Raw genomic sequence first — 27393 nt, 5'->3', positions numbered from 1 at the left:
CCTCCTTTTGCCCCTTTTAAATTCCTAAACAGTTAGGGCCATAACTACCAAAAAAATCCCAACCTTCCTTTTTTGGTATGAAACCTTTGTAAGACAATTTCATTGAGATCCATACTCTTATACACAAGTTATTGACCTGAAACAAGAAAAATGCTTGTTTTTTGCCCCTTTTTTGCCCCTAATTCCTATACAGTTAGGACAATAACATGATGTCTAATTTTCATTTATTTGCTAAAATATGCAAAATATATGCAAATGAGCGTTACCCTGCTACTGATGCTTATTGATGCCAATAAAACTAAGATAAGGGATCATGGGGCAGTGTGGTTGTGGTGAGAAAGTTGGGGTGAGGAGGTGTAAGATGCCCCAAAGTTGGTCATCAAGTGCAAAGAACATCCATTTTGATGATTTTTCGTTTCTTGACCTGGAAGACCAAGGGAAGCAAATAGATGTATCTCACTGTAGTCTGCATGTAGAGTGGACAACAGTGAACACATTAACCACAAAAGGTCTTAGGTCGGAGTGAAATTTATCTGGGGATGGTAGTCTAAAGAATGTTGTATCCAACTTAAATCCAGAATTTTCTGCTTTCCCCTGAATTTTTGTCATTGTCTGGACATGCAACCAGAAGTAGTCATTCCCTGTAAAGTGTATTTCATTAATAAAGACAATCAGTAGGTATATGCCCATGGGAATACACTATTTTGGGAAGTTAAGGCCTCTGTTCTGCCAAAAAACAGTACTTTAGGTAGAGGCTGTAATATTACAACCCCGCACAATAAGGGTTAAGAACATTTTTGCAAATTAACACAAAATTGCCCCAAATTTTTTTAGCCAGTGTATGGACAACAAAAAATTACACTCCCTGTTGAAATAATTTTTTTTTCTATATAATTATATATGAAAATGTTCTCCTCACAAAAAAACCACATATTGTAAACCAACTGATTTTCACTAGTAAATATAAAGTGTCAAGAGATCTTCTCTTCTATGAATACAACAATGTTGTTGAGAAAATATATGTTGCAGAGAAATTGGCTAGAAAAGGCTAAATGCAACTAGAGGCTACATGAAGCCTGAATCGATCACCTGTCTTAAATATGCAACATTAAAATCAGAAGCTACTGAGACAGTCATCTTTCAGACAATATGTAAGAATATAAGTCTTGATCCAGATCTAACTAAAGTGTATTTTAATGAAATGTTTCATTTGACCATGAGTTGGGAATATATATTCGATTATTTTATCCCGTGCGATAACATAACCTTGTTTAATTGCCAAAGATGATAACATCATTTCGCAGAATTTTTGTTTTAAAACATGGAATTATTTGAATCTGGAATAATTTTAGATTCTGGAAAATTGATCAGAAATGTATAATGAAAACTAACCAAACTTTAGTGGGTTAGCCATGCAGGCGTCGCTAAGGTTCAAGTTACTTTTACTGATATTTCAGTATAAACTAAATAACACCCTTAGCCATGCATGGCTAACCCTTCTTAATTGGGTAAGTTTTCATCATACATTTCCAGAATTCAAAATTATTTCAGATTCAAATAATTCCTTGTTTTTATAAAATTTTACAACAAAATAATAACTGAAATGGACTGATTTGTTTATGTTGCATTAGACTAGAGATAATCGTATTGTATTGAAGCATGGCCTACGTAAAATGAGGGTTTCACTGTCGCAAATTGAGTTTACCTTGTCATGTAAATAAGGTGGGTGTTACCCAAAACATCCACTTTTGTGTATTAATGTGTTAGCGCTAAAATTAGATATACAGTGATTATACTGGTTGATGATATATAGATTGCCATATAAGAATTGCACCACTGCATGAAAAGTAATAGATATGTTTCACCTATGCCCAGTTTTGTTAAAAGCGAGTCAAAAATAAAAGAACCTTTGTGCGCACACATACATATCCCATATCACAACATTGTCATGAGCAAACAAATCTCACCAGATTCCTAAGTTTAAAGACTCATATGTTCTACAAATGTCAATTGATAACAATTTCTTGTGGATATGCATATCTAAATTTATGTCCTCATTAACTACAAAGTTTCATGAAATTCTGTTGAGTGGTTTCTGAGGAGTTGCTCTGACAAACTGTTGCAGAAGAATATTTAGGCCAAACTTCTAAGTTCAAAGGGGCATAACTCCTTGAAAAAACAATGAATCATAATTTTCTGTCCATATGCACACCTACATAGAATGTCCTTATTATCTAGTTTCATCAAACTCTGTAGTGTGTTTTCAGAGGAGTTGCAATGAAAAACTGTTGCAAAAGTACATTTAGGCAGAAATTCTAAATTCAAAGGGGTATAACTCCTAGAAAACAAATTGAATCATAATTTCCTGTTGGTATGCACATCCGCATAGTATGTCCTCATTATCTATAAAGTTTCATGAAATTCTGTTATGTGGTTTCAGAGGACTGACAGACTGACGGATGGACTGGTCAAAAACATTATACCGTATGCAACTTTGTTACACGGGGTATAATAACAGACAAACCTTTGTGTCCTAATGTTCCTGTGACTGTTTTACAGTTACGATCTCTGCCATCACATGCACCACATTTATCTTCTACTTTAGTGGAATCTAGTACCCTGTCACATCCTACTCCCTGTAAAAAATATTTGACTGAGATCTCAAAAATTTACTATAACCCAGCTATATGTTAATGTGCCTGTTGCAAAACATGAACCTCATTAATGATTGTCTTTTGTCAAATCTTAATGCCTTTTTTGTCTTGTTAGGGGATCTGGCATTGATGGCAGATCTTAATTAGTCTTTGTTAAGTTCATGCACTACATATCTAGACTCCGGGCAATTTAGAGCTTTAGATGTTTTTTTAGATATTTCTTAAAAGACTCCTGTAGAATCTCAAATCTTATAACATCCTGCTATCTGTAAAATTAGTAATAATCAAGACTAAAAAGATAAGGGTTAAGATCTCAAACTAGATGCTCTAAAGAGCCTGTGTCAGTCACATGCATCTTCAACAATAGTCACTTGTTAGTAAAAAATCATAATATAACGGGAATAATTCTATATAAAGTTAACTGACAATTTCAGTCATGTTGACATGCTTGTAGATTTTATCCTGCTGATAATTTTTACTTTTTAAAGATTCTATTTATTTGTGATAGTTTTCAAGATAATAGGCAAAAAATGAATAAAAATGTTAAAAATTATCATTTAAGGGGCAATAACTCCAATAACAAGTCTTGAAGATTTCTGTCATTATGGCACATTTGTAGATCTTGTCTTGCTGATCATTTGTGCTATCTAAAGTTTCTATCTATCTATTTTACTGTTATTTACAGTTTTCAAGATAACAGATAAAAATGGGAAAAAATGGGGAAAATCATCATTAAAGGGCAATAACTTCAATAAGGAGTTGACTATTTTGGTTATGTTGACTTATTTGTAGATCTTGTCTTGCTGATCCTTTTTGCCTTTTAAAGTTTCTATCTATCTATTAAAGCCCATTAGAATTCTATATATTTGCAGAAAAAATTCTTAAAAATTCATTTTTTCAAATCCTTATTTATTTTCTTGCTGTATGTTAATATATGATATATCAAAATCCGACTATTAATTTCATAATTTTTGGTCTCTATAATCAAACAAGTTACCCATTAGGTCTCTATGTTAATTTTATTTTTTGAGGTAGTAAATACTTGATAGAGTAAGTATAAATAGTCTAACAGCCTTCCAATCAAAACAAAAACAAAATACATGTGCTTTAAATGTCTGTTTCATTGTACTTCAGAACTTGATATATTGAATAGACACATTGTCGTGTGAATCTTATAATGATGTATTTCCCATTTGATAATAGTGATAAAAATCTAAATTAAAGTTTAAAAGCTCAATATCATAAATATTTGACTGAAACATAAAAAGTTATATAGGAATCGAATAGACGTACATCAAGAGTAACTCTTAGTTTAATTTTTTTTTTAATAGACCTCAACTTAGATAAATAAAGCATCCCCTTTTTTGGAGAACATTTCACTACACACAATGCAGTTTTAGAAATTCATCCCTATATTTCCATTGGAGATAGACCATGGATTTTTTAGCTTTGTAATATCCCCAATTCTGTACTGTTGGATTTGCTAAGAATTTCTCATAGATTGAGTTCAAACTGCAAACCATTTAATCATAGAATGCACTACTAAGATAATTTTGATAACAAATTTTTAACAGCAAAAATACATGAGAAATAGTAGAGATACTACACTACAAAAATATTTTTCTCTGAACTAACTAGATGAATAAGCCATTATAATCCAATGGGAATGTGGAGATAGAACAGTGTAGTTCTGACAAAAACTTGTAGAGTGTGGAAATCTCATATTATAGTTGTAAAGGGAGACAGACCGTTACACTTGGATCTCAAATATATAGCTATCTCCATTTTTATCAAAAGTGGACATATAACACTATAAGATTCACAAGACGACATGTCAATTGTTGAAGACTATTTTGACCTCTATATATTTTTCGATTATTTGCCATTTGTGTTCTCATCATTGACATATACCACACAACTCCTTTAACTCATAAAAAATATTTCTATATCAGTTCTGTAGAACCTCATAACCTGTTACATCTGATAACTAAAAGAACCAGGATGCAAGTACAGTAGTAACGTAATTGCTTACTCTGAAACAGTTTCTGATAAGTTAACTGCAGTAAGTCAACAGATCAACAGAATAGATTGTACAATTCAATATTCAACATTTAGGACTCTTCTAGCTTTATCTATTAGCAGATTTAAGAAGTTGTTAATGAAAAGCATCAAAAAGGCTTGACAGCAGACAGAGTAAACTAGTATACTCCTTCTTGGGATGGTGTATGATAAAAGTTTCTTATTAAGCTACTTTTAGAGATAATTTTACATAATAGCATTACCAAGTATTATATTTCCCAAGAATGCTTTCAATATGCTTAAACAACTTAGAAATCACTTCCTGATTTACTTAAATACTATGATAAGTTTTCAAAAGGATTCCACATAATGGTAAGTTCATGATGTTCACACCTTTGACCTTTGATCTTTGTTAAATAGTTATCTCATTGGCAATCATACCTCATCTCCTTATTTCTATATCCATACTAACATATCATAAAAAAGAGTATGGATGCCTACCCTACACTTCCCATTGACACACACATTCCTGGTCTCCTGATTACAAGGTGTTCCATCTATCACCTTGTCTGACAATTTGTGGAAAAAATATTCTTGTTCTGCTACACAATACAATTGACACTGAGTAGATTCAACCCCTACAAAAGATGTACATTATCATGTTGAATATTATAAAAATACCTTAACTGATACCATACCAACAACAATACACTATTGGCTAACTGACTTAACATTCAACAGTCTATCATGTCACTCCATTTAAGATTTTCATTTAGATTTCAAAAGTAAATCAACAGTATTTTTCTTATTTACTGCATGCTTAGCAACAAAGAAGTATACATCAATATGTTTTTGTATGATGAAAAGCATGCTAACCATAAAAACACTTTAGTGAAATGTGTTCAGAGAAATGTATGACATTTTGAAATTGAATTCCCCATCTATCATCATATTAAGTCTAAAAATTTGTGTATTAATTTCTCCAGACAAAAAATGTGTCAACTTGAATCTAATAAACTAAAAGAAAAAAATTCAAGTCATATATACCAACACCTTAGATTATTTACATAAATTATTTGATATGTAATCATTTAACTAGGTAAACGAATATATTTATCTGCATATTCAATTATAATAATTCACGTTGTTTTGCATTTCAAGCTTTATTTACTCTGAAATTAAATTTACTTCCATGATATCGCTATGGCTATATTAGATTTAAAAAGCAACTACGAAAAAGAGACAAAAATTGTTTTCATATATATTTAAAATTATTACATGTACAAATATGTACCTCCATAATATGGCAGCCATTTGTAAGACTTGCCATCTAAAGGTATGGAATCATACTCCGAGCACTGGGCTGCTCTGAAATCTCCTGACCCTGTTGGACAATCCTATAAGTAGAAAGATAACTGTATAAAAATCAAAACTATTACTGTTTTCCTTAAAATTATAAACAAGAACACAGGACCAGTATATAATCAAGTTTTAAACCAAGACAAAACATGTATCATAGTTTAGTCGATTATTCAGAATAAAAAAAAGCAAGTTTTTTAAGGGCAATATTTGGTCTGAATGAATAAAGTATTATAAAATCATATGAATTTGGTGTTAAAGTGATAGATAATTACCTACAATGTCTTTATTCTAAATGAATATTTACTGAGAATCTGAGGTAAATAGTTTTGACAAATTTCATTTTTTTTCTTCACACGAGTGCACACACTGAAATGTCTCGCCTTCTTTACTAATCATTGATATTATGTTGATTGTCCTAAATATAAAGCTTTATTACAACTGTCACATAAACTTAACATTAACCAAGTAAACTAAACATTGACCAATGAACCATGAAAATGAGGTCAAGGTCAGATAAACCATGCTAGGCAGGCATGTACAGCTAACAATTCTTCCATACAACAAATATAGTTGACCTATTGCTTATAGTTTAAGAGAAACAGACCAAAACACAAAAACTTAACATTGAGCAATGAACCTTGAAAATGAGGTCACGGTCAAATAAAACCTGCGTGACTGACATATAGATCATAAAATATTTCCATACACCAACTATAGTTGAACTATTGCATATAGTATTAGAAAAAAAGACCAAAACTCAAAAACTTAACTTTGACCACTGAACCATGAAAATGAGGTCAAGGTCAGATGACACCTGCCAGCTAGACATGTACACCTTACAATCATTCCATACACCAAATATAGTAGACCAATTGCATACAGTACAAGAAAAACAGACCAAAACACAAAAACTTAACTATAACCACTGAACCATGAAAATGCGGTCAAGGTCAGATGGCACCTGCCAGTTTGACATGTACACCTTACAGTCCTTCCATACACCGAATATACTAGACCTATTGCTTATAGTATCTGAGATTTGGACTTGACCACGAAAACTTAACCTTGTTCACTGATCCATGAAATGAGGTCGAGGTCAAGTGAAAACTGTCTGACGGGCATGAGGACCTTGCAAGGTAAGCACATACCAAATACAGTTATCCTATTACTTATAATAAGAGAGAATTTAACATTACAAAAAATCTTAACTTTTTTTTCAAGTAGTCACTGAACCATGAAAATGAGGTCAAGGATATTGGACATGTGACTGACGGAAACTTCGTAACATGAGGCATCCATATACAAAGTATGAAGCATCCAGATCTTCCACCTTCTAAAATATAAAGCTTTTAAGAAGTTAGCTAACGCCGCCGCCGCCGCCAGATCACTATCCCTATGTCGAGCTTTCTGCAACAAAAGTCAAAATGACAAATGTTCTAAAGTTGAGTGGGAAACATCGAGGATATGCAACAAGCAAGCAAAGTGCTCTAAAAGCCAGTTTAATCCTGTTATGACAAGTTCATGTCCCTAGTCTGGAACTTTGTCAGGGGTTGGCTTTGGTAATATCAATGTTATTTGTCTCTGTTAAAATTATTCACAACTTTTCTAGATTGAGAAGAGTAATTTAGAACATGGCATACTGCCAACACACTTGTCGCAAAACCATCTGTTGACTTCTAGATGTCTTCTGTGTTTTTGGTATCATTGGGTTTGCTGCCACAATGATGTTTACCCTTTATCACATTTTAGTCTTATTTGAAAACACCAAAATATTTTTTGTTGTTTTTTGGTTTATGATAACATTTTAAAGTTTCAGTCTGGAGCCATTTAACTGCTTGATTTTATTAAGAGACACTAATCCTACCACTTGGCTTTTCTAAAGTAGGCCAAACATACTAAAAAAGAATATCTAAAACATTATACAAATGCTATGGTTATGTTTTAATCTTTTTACTATAACTCATGACTATTTGTAATGTATACACTTAACAGATACTCACTAAACACTATTTTATCAATGTTTCTTTTGATGCAAATGGGATGTGATGTGTATGAATAAAGCCTTTCGAGGTCATATGCAGATGTTTACACAGTATTACACTTGTTATATTATATTTAACAGTATGAAGTACCGTTGACATTACACCTAGAACAGTTTGACAAAGTAACATCAAATTATGCAATATTTACTCAATAACCTTTTATGTAAAATGAATACCTACAAATAGGTATCATACTTTTTCAATTACAAATTTAACGACATGTTTATATTTCAAGGTATATTTATAAACTTTAAGGCCATGTGAATAATTATCCAGTTCTCATTTCAAAAGTGGTCAAGGATTATTCCTAGCATTTAGTATAATCATTTTAATCATTTTGTTGTTTTCAAATTACTATTTTTTTCAATTTTCCTTGCTTTGTATTTTTGCATATACCCCTGCAACTTAATTCTAATTTATATCATTTCACACTTTAAATGCTTAAGAGTTTTGTGTATGAATGTTTTCTTGACTGTTGTCAGTTTTGACTTCTTTTTGTTGGCAATGATGCTGTTTATCTTCATCCACATATAGTTTTTGACTGCCCTTTTCCTTTCCATGGACTGTTGATTGGATAAATGAATGTAAGAAACGCAGCCAACAATCTCTAAATGATTTTCAGTATGAAAAATATTGCTGTGATATGAATACTGCTACTAAAGCAACATGAACCACATTTGTAATGCGCTAGCTAACAAGGCTACATTCTCAGGAAAACATGTCACCCAATTCAGATACATTATTATTCTGACTTTAAATGAGCTGAAAAATTGTACATGCATAGAGAAACAGCAGCAAATACAAAGTTTGAAGAATGTGGTTTGACCCACCTTTAATTTCCAATGCACTCAATGCAAACATCCTACCATGTGACCATCAAAACCGTTTCATCTTTTTGGAATAAAGAAATGTTTTAATATAGTTGTTAACCATACATTCACTCTGCCTATATTTATTGGATAATTGTTCACCATTGTATATTACATGTGCTATATCTAATTTATTAAATGTTTATCTGTGTATTACATGTCCTATATTCTGTTTTACCTGTGTATTACATGTCCTATATTCTGTTTTACCTGTGTATTACATGTCCTATATTCTATTTTACCTGTGTATTACCTGTCCTATATTCTGTTTTACCTGTGTATTACCTGTCCTATATTCTGTTTTACCTGTGTATTACATGTCCTATATTCTGTTTTACCTGTGTATTACATGTCCTATATTCTGTTTTACCTGTGTATTACCTGTCCTATATTCTGTTTTACCTGTGTATTACCTGTCCTTTATTCTGTTTTACCTGTGTATTACATGTCCTATATTCTGTTTTACCTGTGTATTACATGTCCTATATTCTGTTTTCTTCCCACGACAAGATTCAGTTCTTCTGTAATCATAAAGTGTAAAATTATTATTTGAAATGACTCTTAGAAAGAGAGGCAGAGATGTGGAGCAAAGCCCATTAACATTCCCCCAGCCTGTAACTTGCTGGCTGTAACCCATAACTTGTAGCTCTTATCCTGCAAGTTGTTAGACCATGGAAGTCATTATAATACTTCCATGGTTAGACTGAAAAATTTAGTGCATCAAGGCAACTTCTTTTGATAGATACTCTATATATTAATATGTATAGTTGTAATTAAATAGTTAGGTAAACTTAATTTTTACATGTTTTCAAGAAAGAAGTAACAACTAAATTATTAAAAAAAAATCTCATCTTGTATTGTTTAATGTGACAGTACATGTGTATGATTTTTTTTTATATCACTCAGTCAAAAATGTCAGTTTACAGACATTATTGTCAAATACAATCTTAGGCGATCCATGTCTTTTTTGTTGATAAATTGTTTTTATTTATATTTCATTTCACTGATTAAGTGTTACATTGTCAAATGAAAAAGATTGAAAAAAGATTCCTGTACTTAATGATTAGTTCCATGTTATATTATGTATACATTGTCAGCTATTATAAATTGTTTATCTGGAGGTTGCAACTGGATGAAAGTCATGTACTATTTTATCCCAATTCCAACTGATATATTTACTAAAATAACAATTGTATTAAAGACTGGATATGTCCAGTTCAAAGAATTTCAGATGACGAAAATAGTTTCTTTTTTAACATTTTTCAAATAAAAGAAGTATGTGTCTGAGGACACAAATGCTCTCGCTCAAGTTTTGCAATTTTCCAAGTTAAAAAGAACATAACTCTAGAACAGTACATGACTCACTGCCCAAATTCTGTCTGCATGTTGTAGTTTTTAGCATTGTGTATGAGTTTCATAAAATTTGGATGAGGCAAACTTAAGTTCGAGTGCGGGAATGAACATTTTTTTTAAATTTCCAAATTATAAAGAGGCATAACTCTAGAACGGTAAGTGACTCGCTGCCCAAATTCAAAATCTGTCTGCAAGTTTTGATCCTTTGCATTGTGTGTGAGTTTCATAAAACTTGAATGAAGCAAATATAAGTTAGAGTGCAAAAATGAAAATGGGACAGACGAAAAGAAGGACAGTCAAGGGTAACACTTCATGCCCCCATTGCCTAAGGCAGGGGCATAAAAAGGTGTGAAATTTTTTTATATAAACAAATTTTACATGTTTCAACAGATCAAAAACTTGTGACAATAAACAAAATTTAATATATTCACATTCTTTGAAAAGCAGTTAATAGAACTGATGTTTGACTCCAATAACTAGATTGATATATCATGTCTATTGTATGTATGCTTAAATTTGATATATATGTTAGGTGCCTCTGTCTGTTGTGGACTTATTTACATTAATAAAGCGTAGACATCATTACTTTACATTATATTAGACTCCATCAGGATATATTTTAGAAAATAGACATATTGTATAGACACCTGTGATGGTCTATTGTTAAAGACTGTATGTTGCTCTTAAGAGGTCTTTTGGTTTTATTGCTGTTGGGTTGCTGTCTTATTGGTAATAAAATCTGAAAACTATTAATCAAAATGAATTCAATGACCAAACTGAATTACTGTGACCATTTATTGATTACAATTCAATTTATCACCACGTCAATCTGCATTTGATATGGATAAAATATTTACAATATATTTTATAAGAAATTGTTAAATAAGGGATCTCGGTTAACTAAAAATTGCATCAATTTCAAGATTAATACTTAAATTTACCTGTGTACGTTATTTTATTTAATGCCATTTTGTCCAAGGTTATAGTTGTCTTTTTGACATTGTTTTACATCTCCCCCTTTTTTATTTAATATTGTATTTATATAATGTGTCATAGATCAAATTTATTCATTCAGTGTATGTTTACTTGTTTTTGTTAATATGTCTTTTTGATTGAGTTAAGCCATTTCAATTGATATTTTATAGTGTGCCTTTCTATGTTGTAATGTCGCACTACTATTTCAGGTTAGGGGGAAGGTTGGCGCCTGTTAAAACGTTTAAACCCGCTGCATTTGTTTGCACCTGTTAAAACGTTTAAACCCGATGCATTTATTTGCACCTGTCCTAAGTCAGGAACCTGTTGTTCAGTGATTGTCATTTGTTGATGTGGTTCATAAGTGTTTCTCGTTTCTCATTTTTTAAATAGATTAGACTGTTGATTTTCCTGTTTGAATTGTTTTATACTAGTCATACTCATTTTGTGGCACTTTATAGCTTGCTGTTCGGTGTGAGCCAAGGCTCCGTGTTGAAGGCTGTACCTATAATTGTTTTCTTTTTACACATTGTGACTTGGATGGAGAGAAAAATGTCTCATTGGCTATCATACCACATCTTCTTATTTTTATTTACAAATATATCTGTGTTTACTAAATTTATCAGTGAATAGTGTGTCATATTTAGCATTTCACCATTTGTTTAATCCCATTTCATGAAAACAATGACTTAATCTATGTTTATGACATTTCTTATATATTGAGCCATTTTGATTTTTCTTTATGCCCTGAAATCATGGTGGAAAGTGCTGTAGGAAAATAGTCATTTCCGATATGACTTTGCATTTTCATAAAACAGAAAAATAAAAATATCAGACTAAAAACGTCGAAAATAGGAAAGAAATTGTGAAGTCATATGTTATAGGACACAGAGGTACTGGTATATGTCTTAGACAAACCTTGTTTCTATACAAGATCTATGTCTGGACTGTATTCCTCCTCCACAAGTTCGAGAGCATGGACCAAATCCACTCCACTCATTAAATCCACCAGACTGGCATAACACCTACAATGAGACAATTAAAAAAACATACATCAATTAATTACTTTCCATGATCAGTGCTCAATTTTAGCACATATATTGTCTCAGATTTTATCAACTAAAGCACAGCTTGGCACTAGACGTTCTATCAATAATAATAAAATATGGGCAATGGGAAGAAAATAGTGTCAATGTGTATAAAAAAAGAGGAGGTTTCCAATGCCAAAATCTGCAAAATGTAAACAAAGCAGTTTATTTTTTATTTACACCAAATGTCGTTAAACGAAATTGGATACCCTGCATTTATCACGCTTTTCAATAACATATGATGGCATCGCTGAAAGACCCCCTCCTAAATTATTGACAACTATCATTCTGCATTGACAATAATATCTTGACCCATTCAGTCTAACGCCCTCAAGGTGTATCTAATACATTAATTGTCACTATTTTCTTCCCAATGCCCATATCAAGGATTTGTATAGTAACTAGGTATATACAAATCCTTGCCCATATCTTATTATTATTGATAGAAGGTCTATACTATAGTGCCTGTGATTAAAGTTAACAATCAGATACATATGTCTCACCTTTGTCTATGATTGAAATATACTCATTTCAACCATTTATCTGGGACTATTATACTAACATAAGTATAAGTTAGTATAATAGTCCCAGCATTTATTAAGACAAACAGTTCTTACAATGACATAAAAGAGACCACGATAGCAGATAAGGGCCAATGCTTGCGGGGGAAAGGAGCGAAGAAGTTGCTTTCGATTCCATCATTTTACTTTTCTTGGTGAAATTCGATTCAGTTTGATTTTTATAAATCCATCATCTAAAAGGCGTACGTCAAAGCCAAAATTTAAATAACCTTCTTGGACAAATTTCAGACAGCACAAACCAGGAACATATATATTGATATACTGTTCCCAGCACAAACTTATATCAATATTTTTTTTTACGAAATGTTAGTGTCAATCAATCATGTTTCCCATAAATTGCATAATTCTTCTTCGATAGTGCAGAGATGTATGTATATAACTAGTGTAAAGCTATCCAACAACTCCCAGGGAGCCCTACAATTCTCTGTATTTGAAGCTATCCTGCAATTGCGTTTGGAAAACTACTTGAGCGACAATTCAATTTTTTTTTTTTTTCAAAAAAAGACTTATATAGGAAATCAAAGACTTCTTTATCCCATTAACAAATTTCAACTTTTGTTAACAGATTTCTACCTCATAATTACGTTTTTGAAACTAGCAGTTACAACAACAAAAAATCATGGTGACGATTCAAACAAATTAGAATCTGGTAAGTACATGATATGATTCGGATTAACTCCTATTTAACCCAATTTGCGAATCTTAAACTCACATTAACGACTTTTGATATGTAGAATTTTGATGTAATATTAATCTTTCTCGTGTTATACCGACAACACAACTTCTTTAAACAACTTCATAACTGTCATTTGCGACTTTTTGTAACTCACATTTACGGTTTTGTAACTAGCAATTTTAAAAGAAAAATCGTGTTGACGCTTCCAATTAATTGCGATATATTTAGTCCATGATATTATTCGTATTTACGCCTATTTATCCCACATTTGCTATTTTCTTACTCATATTAACAACTTAAAAATGTAAAATTTCGTTTTAATTCATTTTCAAATGTTACGTCGACTATTTAACTTTTCCATACAATTTCAGAACTCATTTTTGCGATTTTCATACTTGAACAGAAAATCACACTAAAAATGTCTAACAAGCTATTTATCTATAACACAGTATAATAATATCAGTAACAGAAGTGCACACGCTTGAATGTCTCACCTGCTTTGATAATTAGGATTGGTTTTTTTATTGAAAGTCTTTAAGATCAAGGTCTTACTACATATATCACATGAACTTAACAATAGTGATGAACCATGCCAATAAGGTGATAATAACCATGTCAGACGACATATCCGATTTAAAATCATTCTATACACCGAATATAATTTGACCTTTTACTTATAGTATCTTAAAAATGGACCAATACATAAAAAATTAACGTTGACCAATAAACCAAGAAAAATGAGGCCAAGGTCAAATGAAAGTTGACAATTGAACCGTGAACTGTCAAGGCTAGGTAACCCTGCCTTTTTGACAAACATTTAATCTTAGTAATGATTCTATATACCAAATACAGTTGTATTTTTACTCATAACTTTTTAAAAAATCATGTGATAAAAAACTGAAGATTTTTTAACCGGTCACGGAACCTTGAAAATGAGGTAAAGGATAACGGACACATGTTCGAAGAAAACTTCAGCCCATAAGACATCCGTATATCAACTATGGATTATTCAGCTTTTCTATCCTCTGAAATATGAAGCTTTATACAAAAAGTTACCACCGCTGCTTTATTAGCATTCTTAAGTATCGCTGTAGGCGACATTCGTCACAGACGATAAAAAATACGAATATAGTTTATGTAATGTGGTTTACTCAATTGAAAGACACATTCACTTGACACTGGTATATTTGAGAACATCTTTAAGAAGAGGTAAACAATATGGTACTATTAACGGCTGAGATAGTTGTCTGCATGTCAAAATACAACTCAATACTGAAAAGTGCATGCTCTCTGTTAAAGGTCTTTGAACCACAAACGAGTTTTATTTCATGGAAAATGTAGTTAATCTCAAGATATCTTATAACTACAATAGAATGTTCGTTATTGCTAAGCTTATTTTTTACGTTACAGGTTGTGTAAAATATCTTTATTTTGATAGGATTCTATGTGTGAAAAGAAGGCGAACTACACGATACACGCAGCTTCGTTATTGCTAAGCTTTTATTTAAGTTACAGGTTGTGCAAAATGTCCTTATTTTGAGAGGACCTATTTATAAAAGAATGAGAACTACACGATACACTCGGCAAGCCTCTCATTTTAAGTGCAACTGTTTCTAGTGGATATAATCCGCGTGGTTTTTTTTGGTAAAATCCACTTGACAATATAATCTTGAATTGCATTATATCTATTGTTTTACCTTCCCTTATAAACTATATTTATATATTTTTTAATTATTTTCTATGAATATGCAGACACACATGAAATAGCTGTTTGTCCTTAAATTCATACATTTAGTGACAAAACGCGACAAATATAAATGCAATAATAAATTATCTCTTACCACCACCCCCCCCCCCCCCCAGTCCCCTGCACCCCTCCAAAAAAATAATTAATAAAAACACAAACAGAAACATCACATACAACAACAAAAAAATCAAATTAAAACAACAAACAACAAACAATACTAAACAAAACAGTGAGGATTTACCCTCACTTAAAACCGATGAATTGATATAAATTGGGTTACCTTCCGTACATCTTATTTGCTGTACTCAAAGAAGGGCTCACCATACTACAAACCGTAGGAGTTTCTTACCTTATATTCTGTTACCACAACAATTATATAAACCAGGAGGTGGATTCTCATTTTATCACACAAGATAATTTTTCACCAGTCATTGATGCGCCTTTTTTGTCTCCGAAATGAATGGTACCTATAACCAGTCCTGCATTAAAGAAAAGTGACAGTTTTATTTCACTACATCTAATTAAAGATTCATAGGCAGGTGTCCATTTTAGAATGTCCAATTCTCTTCCTCTAAAACAAGCGAAATATATCCTTTATATTTTACGTAACCACAGAATTCATTGAAAATCCAGATGCAGAACATTTACTTTCGTAATTAACTAATATCATTAATAAGATTACAATGTATTTATATCCAATGACCAGGTGATGTCGGGAAGAGCTCCCAAAAACTATTGTTGAACCGGTCAAACTGTCTGTAGTACAGACCAATATATCTTTTTTGCGTCACATTGGGACGAGTCCAGAAATAATGTTTATATCTATCAATAACATTAGTACCAAAGAATATCAATGGAAAATAAATACACTTTAGTAAGTACTAACAGTTTAATATAATGATATCGTTTTGAGCACAAGTAGAACGTTTTTCCACTAATTCGCACGAAATTCAGATCAGAGCAGATTTTTTTTCCATTTGCAAATTGCCATTGGACTATTGCATGACAGGATGACAAAAGAAATTTCGTAGTTGTCGATTTAATAGGCTAAAAAAAGAAATCTCTGGTGACAATTTTGAGATTAATTGGATTTTCAGTTCAATTCTTACAAAGATATTAACATGCTTTATTGTTTGAATTATAGCATGGTCAGGTTTTAAAACGCCCTGAGGTGCGACAATCGAACATGTAAAATGATGTTACTGTTACAGAACTACAAAAATCCATCTGTCGGTTTATTCAATAAAACAAAGAACCGCGCTAGCTCAAATCAACATAGCTATTTTTGTGAAACATTGAAATGAACGCGTCAGTTAATTTGTTATAGAAATTATCAAAAAAATCTCCAATTATTTAGTGTACATCAGTTAGACAATCTTATAAAAATAAAATCTTAGTTTGACGTTCACTACGAGTAATCGAGTGCCAATCCTGAATCATGAGAGATTCTCTATTTACTTGCAGTAAGCACATGACAGAGGATTGACACTCGATTATTGATGCCTTATTTAATAAAGTTGATGTGGTCGGGTCGGTTCTATTCAAATGATGTTTCATATATGCTGCAAAGTTTGTCCCAATTAAGGCTGTCTAACCTCGCCGAGAAACAGAATTTCTAATCCTAAAATTGTTCGGTTAATCAAAAGACGTTGATATTAGAATTTAGTGTCAACCAAACATAATATGTTTTCCACATATTCAGGCATTGTTACAGATTTAAATTTAAGACAGTTTAAAACTACATGTAATGTTTTGAGAAAATTGAATAAAAAGACCGCCTAAATAGAACAAGCCTATAATGATTGTCTTAATCCGATATATAACCTCTTCAGTGGTCACCTTATAATACTGGAGATATTACAATACTATAATAAGGATAAGTGAAATAATTCAGATTCAGACATCACACGTTGAAATCGAGGGACATGTAAAAGTGACCGGTATACAGACTGTACATGCAGCGTAAACAGCAGTCTGTTGCTTAAATGTCCAGTCATATCATGAAATCCTCGATACAGCTCCCCAGGTAAAGTTTGCCGTTTGGACTACCAATTTGCAACGCTGTTGAAGTCCATTTAATGATGTATTTGTCTGTAAATCAAATACACTTTATCTTAAAGTGAAAATTTCTTATAGTGTAAAACATGGTTATAGAATATTTATATACTGAAACACCCATGGGAACGATTTATAGAATACTTATATACTGAAACACCCATGGGAACGATATATAGAATACTTATATACTGAAACACCCATGGGAAAGATGTATAGAATACTTATATACTGAAACACCCATGGGAACGATATATAGAATACTTCTATACTGAAACACCCATGGGAACGATATATAGAATACTTCTATACTGAAACACCCATGAGAACGATATATAGAATACTTATATACTGAAACACCCATGGGAACGATATATAGAATACTTATATACTGAAACACCCATGGGAACGATATATAGAATACTTATATACTGAAACACCCATGGGAAAGATATATAGAATACTTATATACTGAAACACCCATGGGAACGATATTTAGAATACTTCTATACTGAAACACCCATGGGAACGATATATAGAATACTTATATACTGAAACACCCATGGGAAAGATATATAGAATACTTATATACTGAAACACCCATGGGAACGATATTTAGAATACTTCTATACTGAAACACCCATGGGAACGATATATAGAATACTTCTATACTGAAACACCCATGGGAACGAAATATAGAATACTTCTATACTGAAACACCCATGGGAACGATATATAGAATACTTATATACTGAAACACCCATGGGAACGATATATAGAATACTTATATACTGAAACACCCATGGGAACGATATATAGAATACTTATATACTGAAACACCCATGGGAACGATATATAGAATATAATGTCAGTTAACTGCTAGTAGTCTGTTGTTATTTATGTATTATTGTCATTTTTCTTTGGTTACATCTTCTGACATCAGACTCGGACTTCTCTTGAACTGAATTTTAATGTGCGTACTGTTATGCGTTTACTTTTCTACATTGGCTAGAGGTATAGGTGTAGGGTTGAGATCTCATAAACATGTTTAACCCCGCCGCATTTTTGCGCCTGTCCCAAGTCAGGAGCCTCTAGCCTTTGTTAGTCTTGTATTATTTTTAATTTTAGTTTCTTGTGTACAATTTGGAGTTTAGTATGGCGTTCATTATCACTGAACTAGTATATATATTTGTTTAGGGGCCAGCTGAAGGACGCCTCCGGGTGCTGGAATTTCTCGCTGCATTGAAGACCTGTTGGAGACCTTCTGCTGTTGTCTGTTCTATGGTCGGGTTGTTGTCTCTTTGACACATTCCCCATTTCCATTCTCAATTTTATTGTATACTGAAACACCCATGGGAACGATATATAGAATACTTGTATACTGAAACACCCATGAGAACGATATATAGAATACTTATATACTGAAACACCCATGGGAACGATATATAGAATACTTGTATACTGAAACACCCATGAGAACGATATATAGAATACTTATATACTGAAACACCCATGAGAACGATTTATAGAATACTTCTATACTGAAACACCCATGGGAACGATGTATAGAATACTTATATACTGAAACACCCATGGGAACGATATATAGAATACTTATATACTGAAACACCCATGGGAACGATATATAGAATACTTATATACTGAAACACCCATGGGAACGATATATAGAATACTAATATACTGAAACACACATGGGAACGATATATAGAGTACTTTTTACAAAAAGTTAGAAGAAACACTACTATTCACTCACCTGTATGTGTAGTTTATCAACGCCTATAATTTCTACTTGCTTTTACTTATATCAAATAGTGTTTCAAGATAATAATGTATCACATTATTGACCTGAATTCGCATGCAATAACGTTTGTTTAATTCTGTTCTTATCTTGTAATTTCATATTTTTCATCATTTTTGGCGTTGATTGGAAACACTGCCTTCCGTATTTATTATTCTCCCAACGTGAAAAAATTATGCGTAAAGGCGCTTATAACTTTTTCTAGGGACATAATTCTTGTTAAAAAAATTGATTTGCACTGATTTTCGCACTCGTCTGGTATAAAAACTTATGACATTTTTCGTACAAATTTGACAAGAAATGAAGATATGAGAGTGCTAACGTTGTAATTGTGAATATAATTTACATTTCCAATGTACATATCTCCTGTAAAATAGTTTATCGGCACACATCTTTGGACTCATTGCTGATTAAATGAGGGCTTGAGAGCGCTTAAAATTCCATATTAGATTGTCTTTTCTCAGTTTTTGGATAAATATAGTTTTGAGCAAACTTGAAGCAGTTGTAATTCGGATACATAATTACGATATAATCAACGTAAGCATATGAAACTTGGATATGGTACATTTTAGTAAAGAACGAAAGACCTTTATAAATACAAAAGAAGTACAGGCGAAATGATCCCTACTACTTTAATTCAATAGATTTCGGTTTACATGAAGAATTAGTAAGAATTGTGTCTAGATGGGAGGTCAGTCCCAGTTAATATTTGTGAGATAATGAATTAGACTGTATAATACATATTAATTATTTCATGTTCTATTTTCTTTTTATCCATTTATTTGTTACAGGCCTATTTGTTAACACAAAACATGACTAACAAATATATATCATATAATCCTGAAATATGCTTAGAAGTGAAAAAAATTACAAGGTCAACAAAAGCTATGTAATCTTGTCAAGTATTTGTGATACAAATTACTCTTTCCATCAAAATGCAGACAACCGTAACATCAAAGATTTATGGTAAGGTCTGTCATAGATCAAGAATACATTTGGCAATTGCCACCGTCCTCCTTTCTGGGAGGGTTGATGTTCCATATTTTTTTCGTTATATACATATGACCCCCTCACATATCTGTTGTCAAGGTAAAGATTTTTAAGGTATCTTTTTCGATTTGCTTCATTTTTGTCAAACGATAAAGAGCCCAGCAAGAAGTCAAGACAGATTCTTAAAAAGGCTTTGGTAGTTAGAGGAGAATGATTATAGTTATCAACGACCTTCGCTGCCATTCAAGCTATCAAAAAGCAGGAAAGAACCTTGAGGTAAACTATAAGAGTGACGCATTTGACTAACAGGTCGAACAACGGATGTTCTTAAACCCTGCTGACTGACATTGGCGATTGCCAAATAAACGGATCACAAGATGTAACAAAATGGATCTTTATTATTAATTTAATACCAAACAGAAAACAATAAACTTGCGGAAAGGATGGTATACCGCAAACATGAGGTGCAAAAATTTGTACACCATATCCGGATTTCGACAATTAATGTCTCTTCAGTGATGTTAGGAATCGAAACGGTATTTGGAAGGCCATATAATTTACATCCATTTAGGATACACTCTTGAATTTTGAAGAGTCGAAATAGGATGATCGTATCATATAAACACGAAGGCAAATATAATACAAGCCCAAACGAAAAAATCTAAATAAAGTCTAAATTGAAAACAACGTTCAAACCTATGATTGCGTTGGATAAAAACCGCAATTTTTATACGTGTGCATGCAAAACAAATTTCTTGGTAGAGGGATCTAAATACAGTACAAACAAAATTTTCCAAAAGACAAAAAAGGGAAAAAGTATATTCAAACAAAAAACATTTGACTAACAGGTCGAACAACGGATGTTCTTAAACCCTGCTGACTGCCATTGGCGATTGCCAAATAAACGTATCACAAGATGTAACAAAATGGATCTTTATTATTAATTTAATACCAAACAGAAAACAATAAACTTGCGGAAGGTATTTATATATATATATATATATAAGAGTATTACTGGTCTTGTACTCTTCTTTTGATAAAATACATGATTTTATTCATTACTTTACTTCTGGATTTTTTACGGACACAAACGCAATCACTCGGATTGGCCATCTGTGAAATAGTTGTAAAACGCACCTCAACGATGGAGTCCGTTTGTCAGCACAATCGAGCACGTCTCGCGATAAGTTAATAGAATATAGAATAGAAACGGGGAATGTGTCACAGTGACAACAACCCGATCATAGAGCACAAAACAGCCCAAGGCTACCAATGGGTCTTCAATCTTCAATGCAGCGAGAAAATCCCGCACCCGGAGACGGGCTTCAGCTGGCCCCTAAACAATAATAAGTTTAAGTTTGCTTCAACATGTATTTTCTTAATTTTTCAACATTTTATTTTTCATGAAGTCAGGCTCTCATTGTATTCTTTAGATTTAAAGGCATTCATTTCAAAGGTACAGGACTTTTTTAACGTTAAGATAAAGAAATGTCTCTCTTTAAAACTGGGATCCTTATGAAATTTTAACATAATGTTAAGATCTATAAATATAAGCAATCTTTAAGTTTATGACTTTCCAACTTGTCGATAATAATTATTCGCCTTTCGTTGACAAAATGAAATGTTTGTGTACTTGTACAAAGGACAGTGTTCTTTCAACAAATCTTAATGAAAACCAAAAAAAAAAATCCACCTGAAACTTATCTCACATTCAATGTTTTTTACTAGTTTCAATTTTCTTTTAAGCATGGGAATTTTATTGTGTAAATAAGAAAGATATGCCATATGCGCTCATGGCACAGTTGTGTATTTGCTTACGAGTAATGGAAATGTGTTATTCATAAAGGTCAGTGAGAAATCAATGACAACACGTAAAAGGAGACAGCATCAATCTTTTACCATATTACTTAATAAGAACAGGTACCTAAATATATATAGCAGGATTCCACCAGATTTGGGACCCTATTATATCGATTAGGCGAAGAACAAATCAAACCATTTTGAAATGAAAATCAAACCGTTAATTATAAAAGAAAATCACTGCTACAGAAATACAAAAATATATTATGCACTATCAAAGATTTTCATACTTGCAGAAACAACGGAGTGTGGTCAATTATACATATAATAATATGAACGAGTACGTGAAACACATTTTAAAACCAAAAGAAATTTTCATAGTATCATGATCGAGATAGGCACAATGGAAAATAAATGGTTTAATTAAAAGATGTACTCATGCAGTTTTGTATAACCAATGTTGTTTTATAGTTCTTGTTCCATTATGTCACACCGGTCTTTTACTGCTACAGAAATACAAAAATATATTATGCACTATCAAAGATTTTCATACTTGCAGAAACAACGGAGTGTGGTCAATTATACATATAATAATATGAATGAGTACGTGAAACACATTTTAAAACCAAAAGAAATTTTCATAGTATCATGATCGAGATAGGCACAATGGAAAATAAATGGTTTAATTAAAAGATGTACTCATGCAGTTTTGTATAACCAATGTTGTTTTATAGTTCTTGTTCCATTATGTCACACCGGTCTTCGCATCCACGCATCTCTCTCTCTCTCTCTCTCTCTCTCTCTCTCTCTCTCTCTCTCTCTCTCTCTCTCTCTATATATATATATATATACAGCACAAACAACATTTTCCAAAAGACCAAAAAAGTGAAAAAGTATATTTTAACAAAACGCATTTGACTAACAGGTCGAACAACAGATGTTCTTAAACCCTGCCGACTGCCATTGGCGATTGCCAAATAAACGGATCACAAGATGTTACAAAATAGATCTTTAAAAATTTATAAATTTAATACAAAACAGAAAACAATAAACTTGCGGAAAAGATGGTATACCGCAAACAAAAGGTGCAAAAATTAGTACACCATATCCGGATTTCGACAATTAATGTCTCTTCAGTGATGTTAGGAATCGAAACGGTATTTGGAAGGCCATATAATTTACCTCATTTTAGGATAGACTCTTGAATTTTGAAAGAGTCAAACTAGGATGAACGGATCATATAAACCCGAGGGCAAATATAATACAAGCCCAAACGAAAAAATATAAACAAGTCTAAATTGAAAACAACGTTCAAACCTATGATTGCGTTGGATAAAAACCGCAATTTCTATACGTGTGCATGCAAAACAAATTTCTTGTTAGAGGGGTCTAAATACAGCACAAACAACATTTTCCAAAAGACCAAAAAGTGAAAAAGTATATTTTAACAAAACGCATTTGACTAACAGGTCGAACAACAGATGTTCTTAAACCCTGCCGACTGCCATTGGCGATTGCCAAATAAACGGATCACAAGATGTTACAAAATAGATCTTTAAAAATTTATAAATTTAATACAAAACAGAAAACAATAAACTTGCGGAAAAGATGGTATACCGCAAATAAAAGGTGCAAAAATTAGTACACCATATCCGGATTTCGACAATTAATGTCTCTTCAGTGATGTTAGGAATCGAAACGGTATTTGGAAGGCCATATAATTTACCTCATTTTAGGATAGACTCTTGAATTTTGAAAGAGTCAAACTAGGATGAACGGATCATATAAACCCGAGGGCAAATATAATACAAGCCCAAACGAAAAAATATAAACAAGTCTAAATTGAAAACAACGTTCAAACCTATGATTGCGTTGGATAAAAACCGCAATTTCTATACGTGTGCATGCAAAACAAATTTCTTGTTAGAGGGGTCTAAATACAGCACAAACAACATTTTCCAAAAGACCAAAAAAGTGAAAAAGTATATTTTAACAAAACGCATTTGACTAACAGGTCGAACAACAAATGTTCTTAAACCCTGCCGACTGCCATTGGCGATTGCCAAATAAACGGATCACAAGATGTTACAAAATAGATCTTTAAAAATTTATATTGTTTTTATCCAACGCAATCATAGGTTTGAACGTTGTTTTCAATTTAGACTTGTTTATATTTTTTCGTTTGGGCTTGTATTATATTTGCCTTCTGGTTTATATGATCCGTTCATCCTAGTTTGACTCTATCAAAATTCAAGAGTCTATCCTAAAATGATATAACATCTTTTCCGCAAGTTTATTGTTTTCTGTTTTGTATTAAATTTATAAATTTTTAAAGATCTATTTTGTAACATCTTGTGATCCGTTTATTTGGCAATCGCCAATGGCAGTCGGCAGGGTTTAAGAACATCTGTTGTTCTCATCTGTTAGTCAAATGCGTTTTGTTAAAATATACTTTTTCACTTTTTTGGTCTTTTGGAAAATGTTGTTTGTGCTGTATTTAGACCCCTCTAACAAGAAATTTGTTTTGCATGCACACGTATAGAAATTGCGGTTTTTATCCAACGCAATCATAGGTTTGAACGTTGTTTTCAATTTAGACTTGTTTATATATATATATATATAAGTCTATAAAAATGACCAACCACCAAATTCAATATGTACCGGATCGTCTAGAATAGGCGATACTGCGCAGATATGGAAAGAATTTATAAAAGTCTAAAGATTTGCGCAACGGTACTAATATAAGATGGTAATATACGAAGATGATGTCATAAAACCGTGGTGACAAATATTTCGGTTGAACAAATAGCCTTCGTCAGTGTCAATGATTTTAACAATACTAGAAATGATTTTAACAATACTAGAAATGATTTTAACAATACTAGAACAACTAGTATTGTTAAAGTTATTGACACTGACGAAGGCATTTTGTTCAGCCGAAATATTTGTCAACACGATTTTATAACATCATCTTCGTATATTACCATCTTATATTGGTTTGTTCCCGATTGTCCCACTTTTTAAAATTTTAGAGTTCTGATTGTCCCACATGAAAAGTTCTGATTGTCCCACATTATTTTATGAAGTAAAATGTTCTTAGATAAACAATGTAACTGTTGTTTGTTTTGCTAAATAAACAAGAATTAATTTATTGCACATTTAATATTAATTTTATAGAAGTATAAAAAAAATGTTTTTTAAATCATTAGATTAATGCACTTTTGATTAAAAAAAATTTATTTCTGATTTATGAAATATATCTACAATGTTACGTTATTTATAAAACAAATTTCAAAGCCGTAATTTTAATTACATTTTCTCTATAAAGTTTTTGAATAAATAATGCATGCAATTTAAAAAAAAAAAGGTATAAACTCATTTACATTCTACACTTTACACGAACTTGTTGATGGAGAGATTTTTCCAGAAGTCTTTACAATTTTACTAGGGAAGTCAGAGGACATTAATACAACATTCTCTGCACTATTGAAGACTGCTAACACCCAACGTCAGATTCACCTGAACCCAACAACTTCCTTTTTTTGATAACGAAGCTGTTGTCTAGAATTCTGCCAGATCAGCCTTTCTAAGAATCAATATCAAAGGTTGTTTTTCCAATATTCCCAGTGTCTTTGCCATAAAGTGCAGTCAACAGGACTCGTCACCAACTATAAAGAAGAACCAGACTTCCATAAAAAAAATGATGTGGTATGATTGCCAATGAGACAACTCTCCAAAAAAGACTAAATGACACAGAAATTAACAACTATAGGTTACAATACGGCCTTCAACAATGAGCAAAGCCCATACAGCAGAGTCAGCTTTAAAGGTCCCATATGAAAAATGTAAAAAAAATTCAAACTAGAAAAACTAACGACCTAATTTATGTACAAAATAATGAACGAAAAACAAATGTGTTACACAGTAACAAACGGCAACCACTGAATTACAGGCTCCTGACTTGGGACAGACACATACAGAACGTGGCGGGGTTATACTTATTTGAAGGCGCCAATCCTCCCACTAACCTGGGACAGTGATGTTACAGTACAACATAAGAATAAACTAAAAAAAATAAGTTGAAAAAGGCTTATCTCATCAGATGGGTACAGACAGAAATACATCTAACAAATCACAGAGTGGACATGGACGTGGACGGCTACTTATACATCCCCACAACAAAGACACTAAGTACAGATCTTAGAGTATTCGCAGTTACTGACAGCTAGTTCAAAGCCAATAAAAACTAATTAAAAAATCATGCATCTAAGACTAAAATTATATGATTTCATATTATATTCCATGTTTGATGATACTTCAGTTGTACCTACTACATGTATGTGCAAAATATAATGTGTTAGTATTATTATTTGTTCATGGTTTTTTTCATATTTTATAAGTTACAGTGATTAGTAACTTGTAATTAACTGACACAGACTATAAAAACAAATTAATCACTATCAAAACAATTCCCAATTGTCCCACATTTAAACTTCCCAATTGTCCCACAAACATATTCCCGATTGTCCCACAACATTTCATTACTTTTTTACCTGTAATTTCAAAAAGTGGGACAATCGGGAAGACACCCTTATATTAGTACCGTTGCTCAAATCTTTAGACTAATATACATTAGGATAATTAATAGTGGCAAATGGGACAGCTTTATTTTTAATATCTTCAGATATGATAATTTTTCTCTCTCTCTCTCTCTCTCTATATATATAGTTTTTTGCAGATTCTTTTTTTAATTTAAACAAATATAACAATGCAACTTTTGTACTTTATTTGCATGGTAATCAAAATATGTAACCTGAATCTCAGAAGATAATATAATACAAAAGATTACATTTGGATTATATAACTCTTGACAACATTGATAAATTACTGCTCTCGAAATTTTAAAGTAAAACGTTAAAAACCTTATAATTGAAAAGGGACACCGTTTAGTTAACGTTCTTGTGATTTATTCCTACTTCAATAACATAAATTACGTTTGTATTCAACCTAAAGTAAGTTTTTGAAATAACTTCAAATCTAGATATTCTTAATCAAGCGTCATTTAAAAAATCACAAATATGGTTATTGGTAAAGTTGAAGTCATCCCTTTGAAAGTTTTATGGACGGCATCTTTATTTGCGTGGCAGTTATGAAAACAGTGTCACAGATGACCATAGATATGTTCTAATTATCGTAGCCACAATCCCGTCATTTTCACGCGATTATGAAATCGACTTATCACAGAATTCTTACTTGCCATGAGCAATACAATGAGTGCCATTTGCAGAACAGGATCTGTTTACCCTTCCAGTGCACCTAAGACCACCAGGTCGCTTTAAAGGGATCATGCAGTCTTTCTGTTTATC

At 32.1% G+C, this 27393-nt stretch overlaps 1 protein-coding gene across 7 annotated transcripts in view; it reads right to left on the bottom strand.

The window, feature by feature from the left end:
- Positions 1 to 27393, bottom strand: part of LOC127698324 (papilin-like) — a 196182-nt gene that overhangs the window by 134962 nt on the left and 33827 nt on the right. For all 7 annotated transcript variants that reach the window (XM_052201709.1, XM_052201714.1, XM_052201715.1 and 4 more), the window contains exons 2-7: positions 15713 to 15842; positions 12190 to 12296; positions 9413 to 9467; positions 5968 to 6070; positions 5175 to 5311; positions 2525 to 2636 (exon numbers count right to left, since the gene is read on the bottom strand). In XM_052201709.1, coding sequence (XP_052057669.1) covers positions 2525 to 2636; positions 5175 to 5311; positions 5968 to 6070; positions 9413 to 9467; positions 12190 to 12296; positions 15713 to 15763 — 565 coding nt within the window. In that variant the 5' untranslated portion in view covers positions 15764 to 15842. The remainder of the gene's footprint in view (positions 1 to 2524; positions 2637 to 5174; positions 5312 to 5967; positions 6071 to 9412; positions 9468 to 12189; positions 12297 to 15712; positions 15843 to 27393) is intronic.

The sequence above is a fragment of the Mytilus californianus genome, unplaced genomic scaffold, assembly GCF_021869535.1.
Source record: "Mytilus californianus isolate M0D057914Y unplaced genomic scaffold, xbMytCali1.0.p SCAF_4, whole genome shotgun sequence".
Taxonomy (NCBI): Eukaryota; Metazoa; Mollusca; class Bivalvia; order Mytilida; family Mytilidae; genus Mytilus; species Mytilus californianus.
This window is presented reverse-complemented; position numbering and strand designations above follow the sequence as displayed.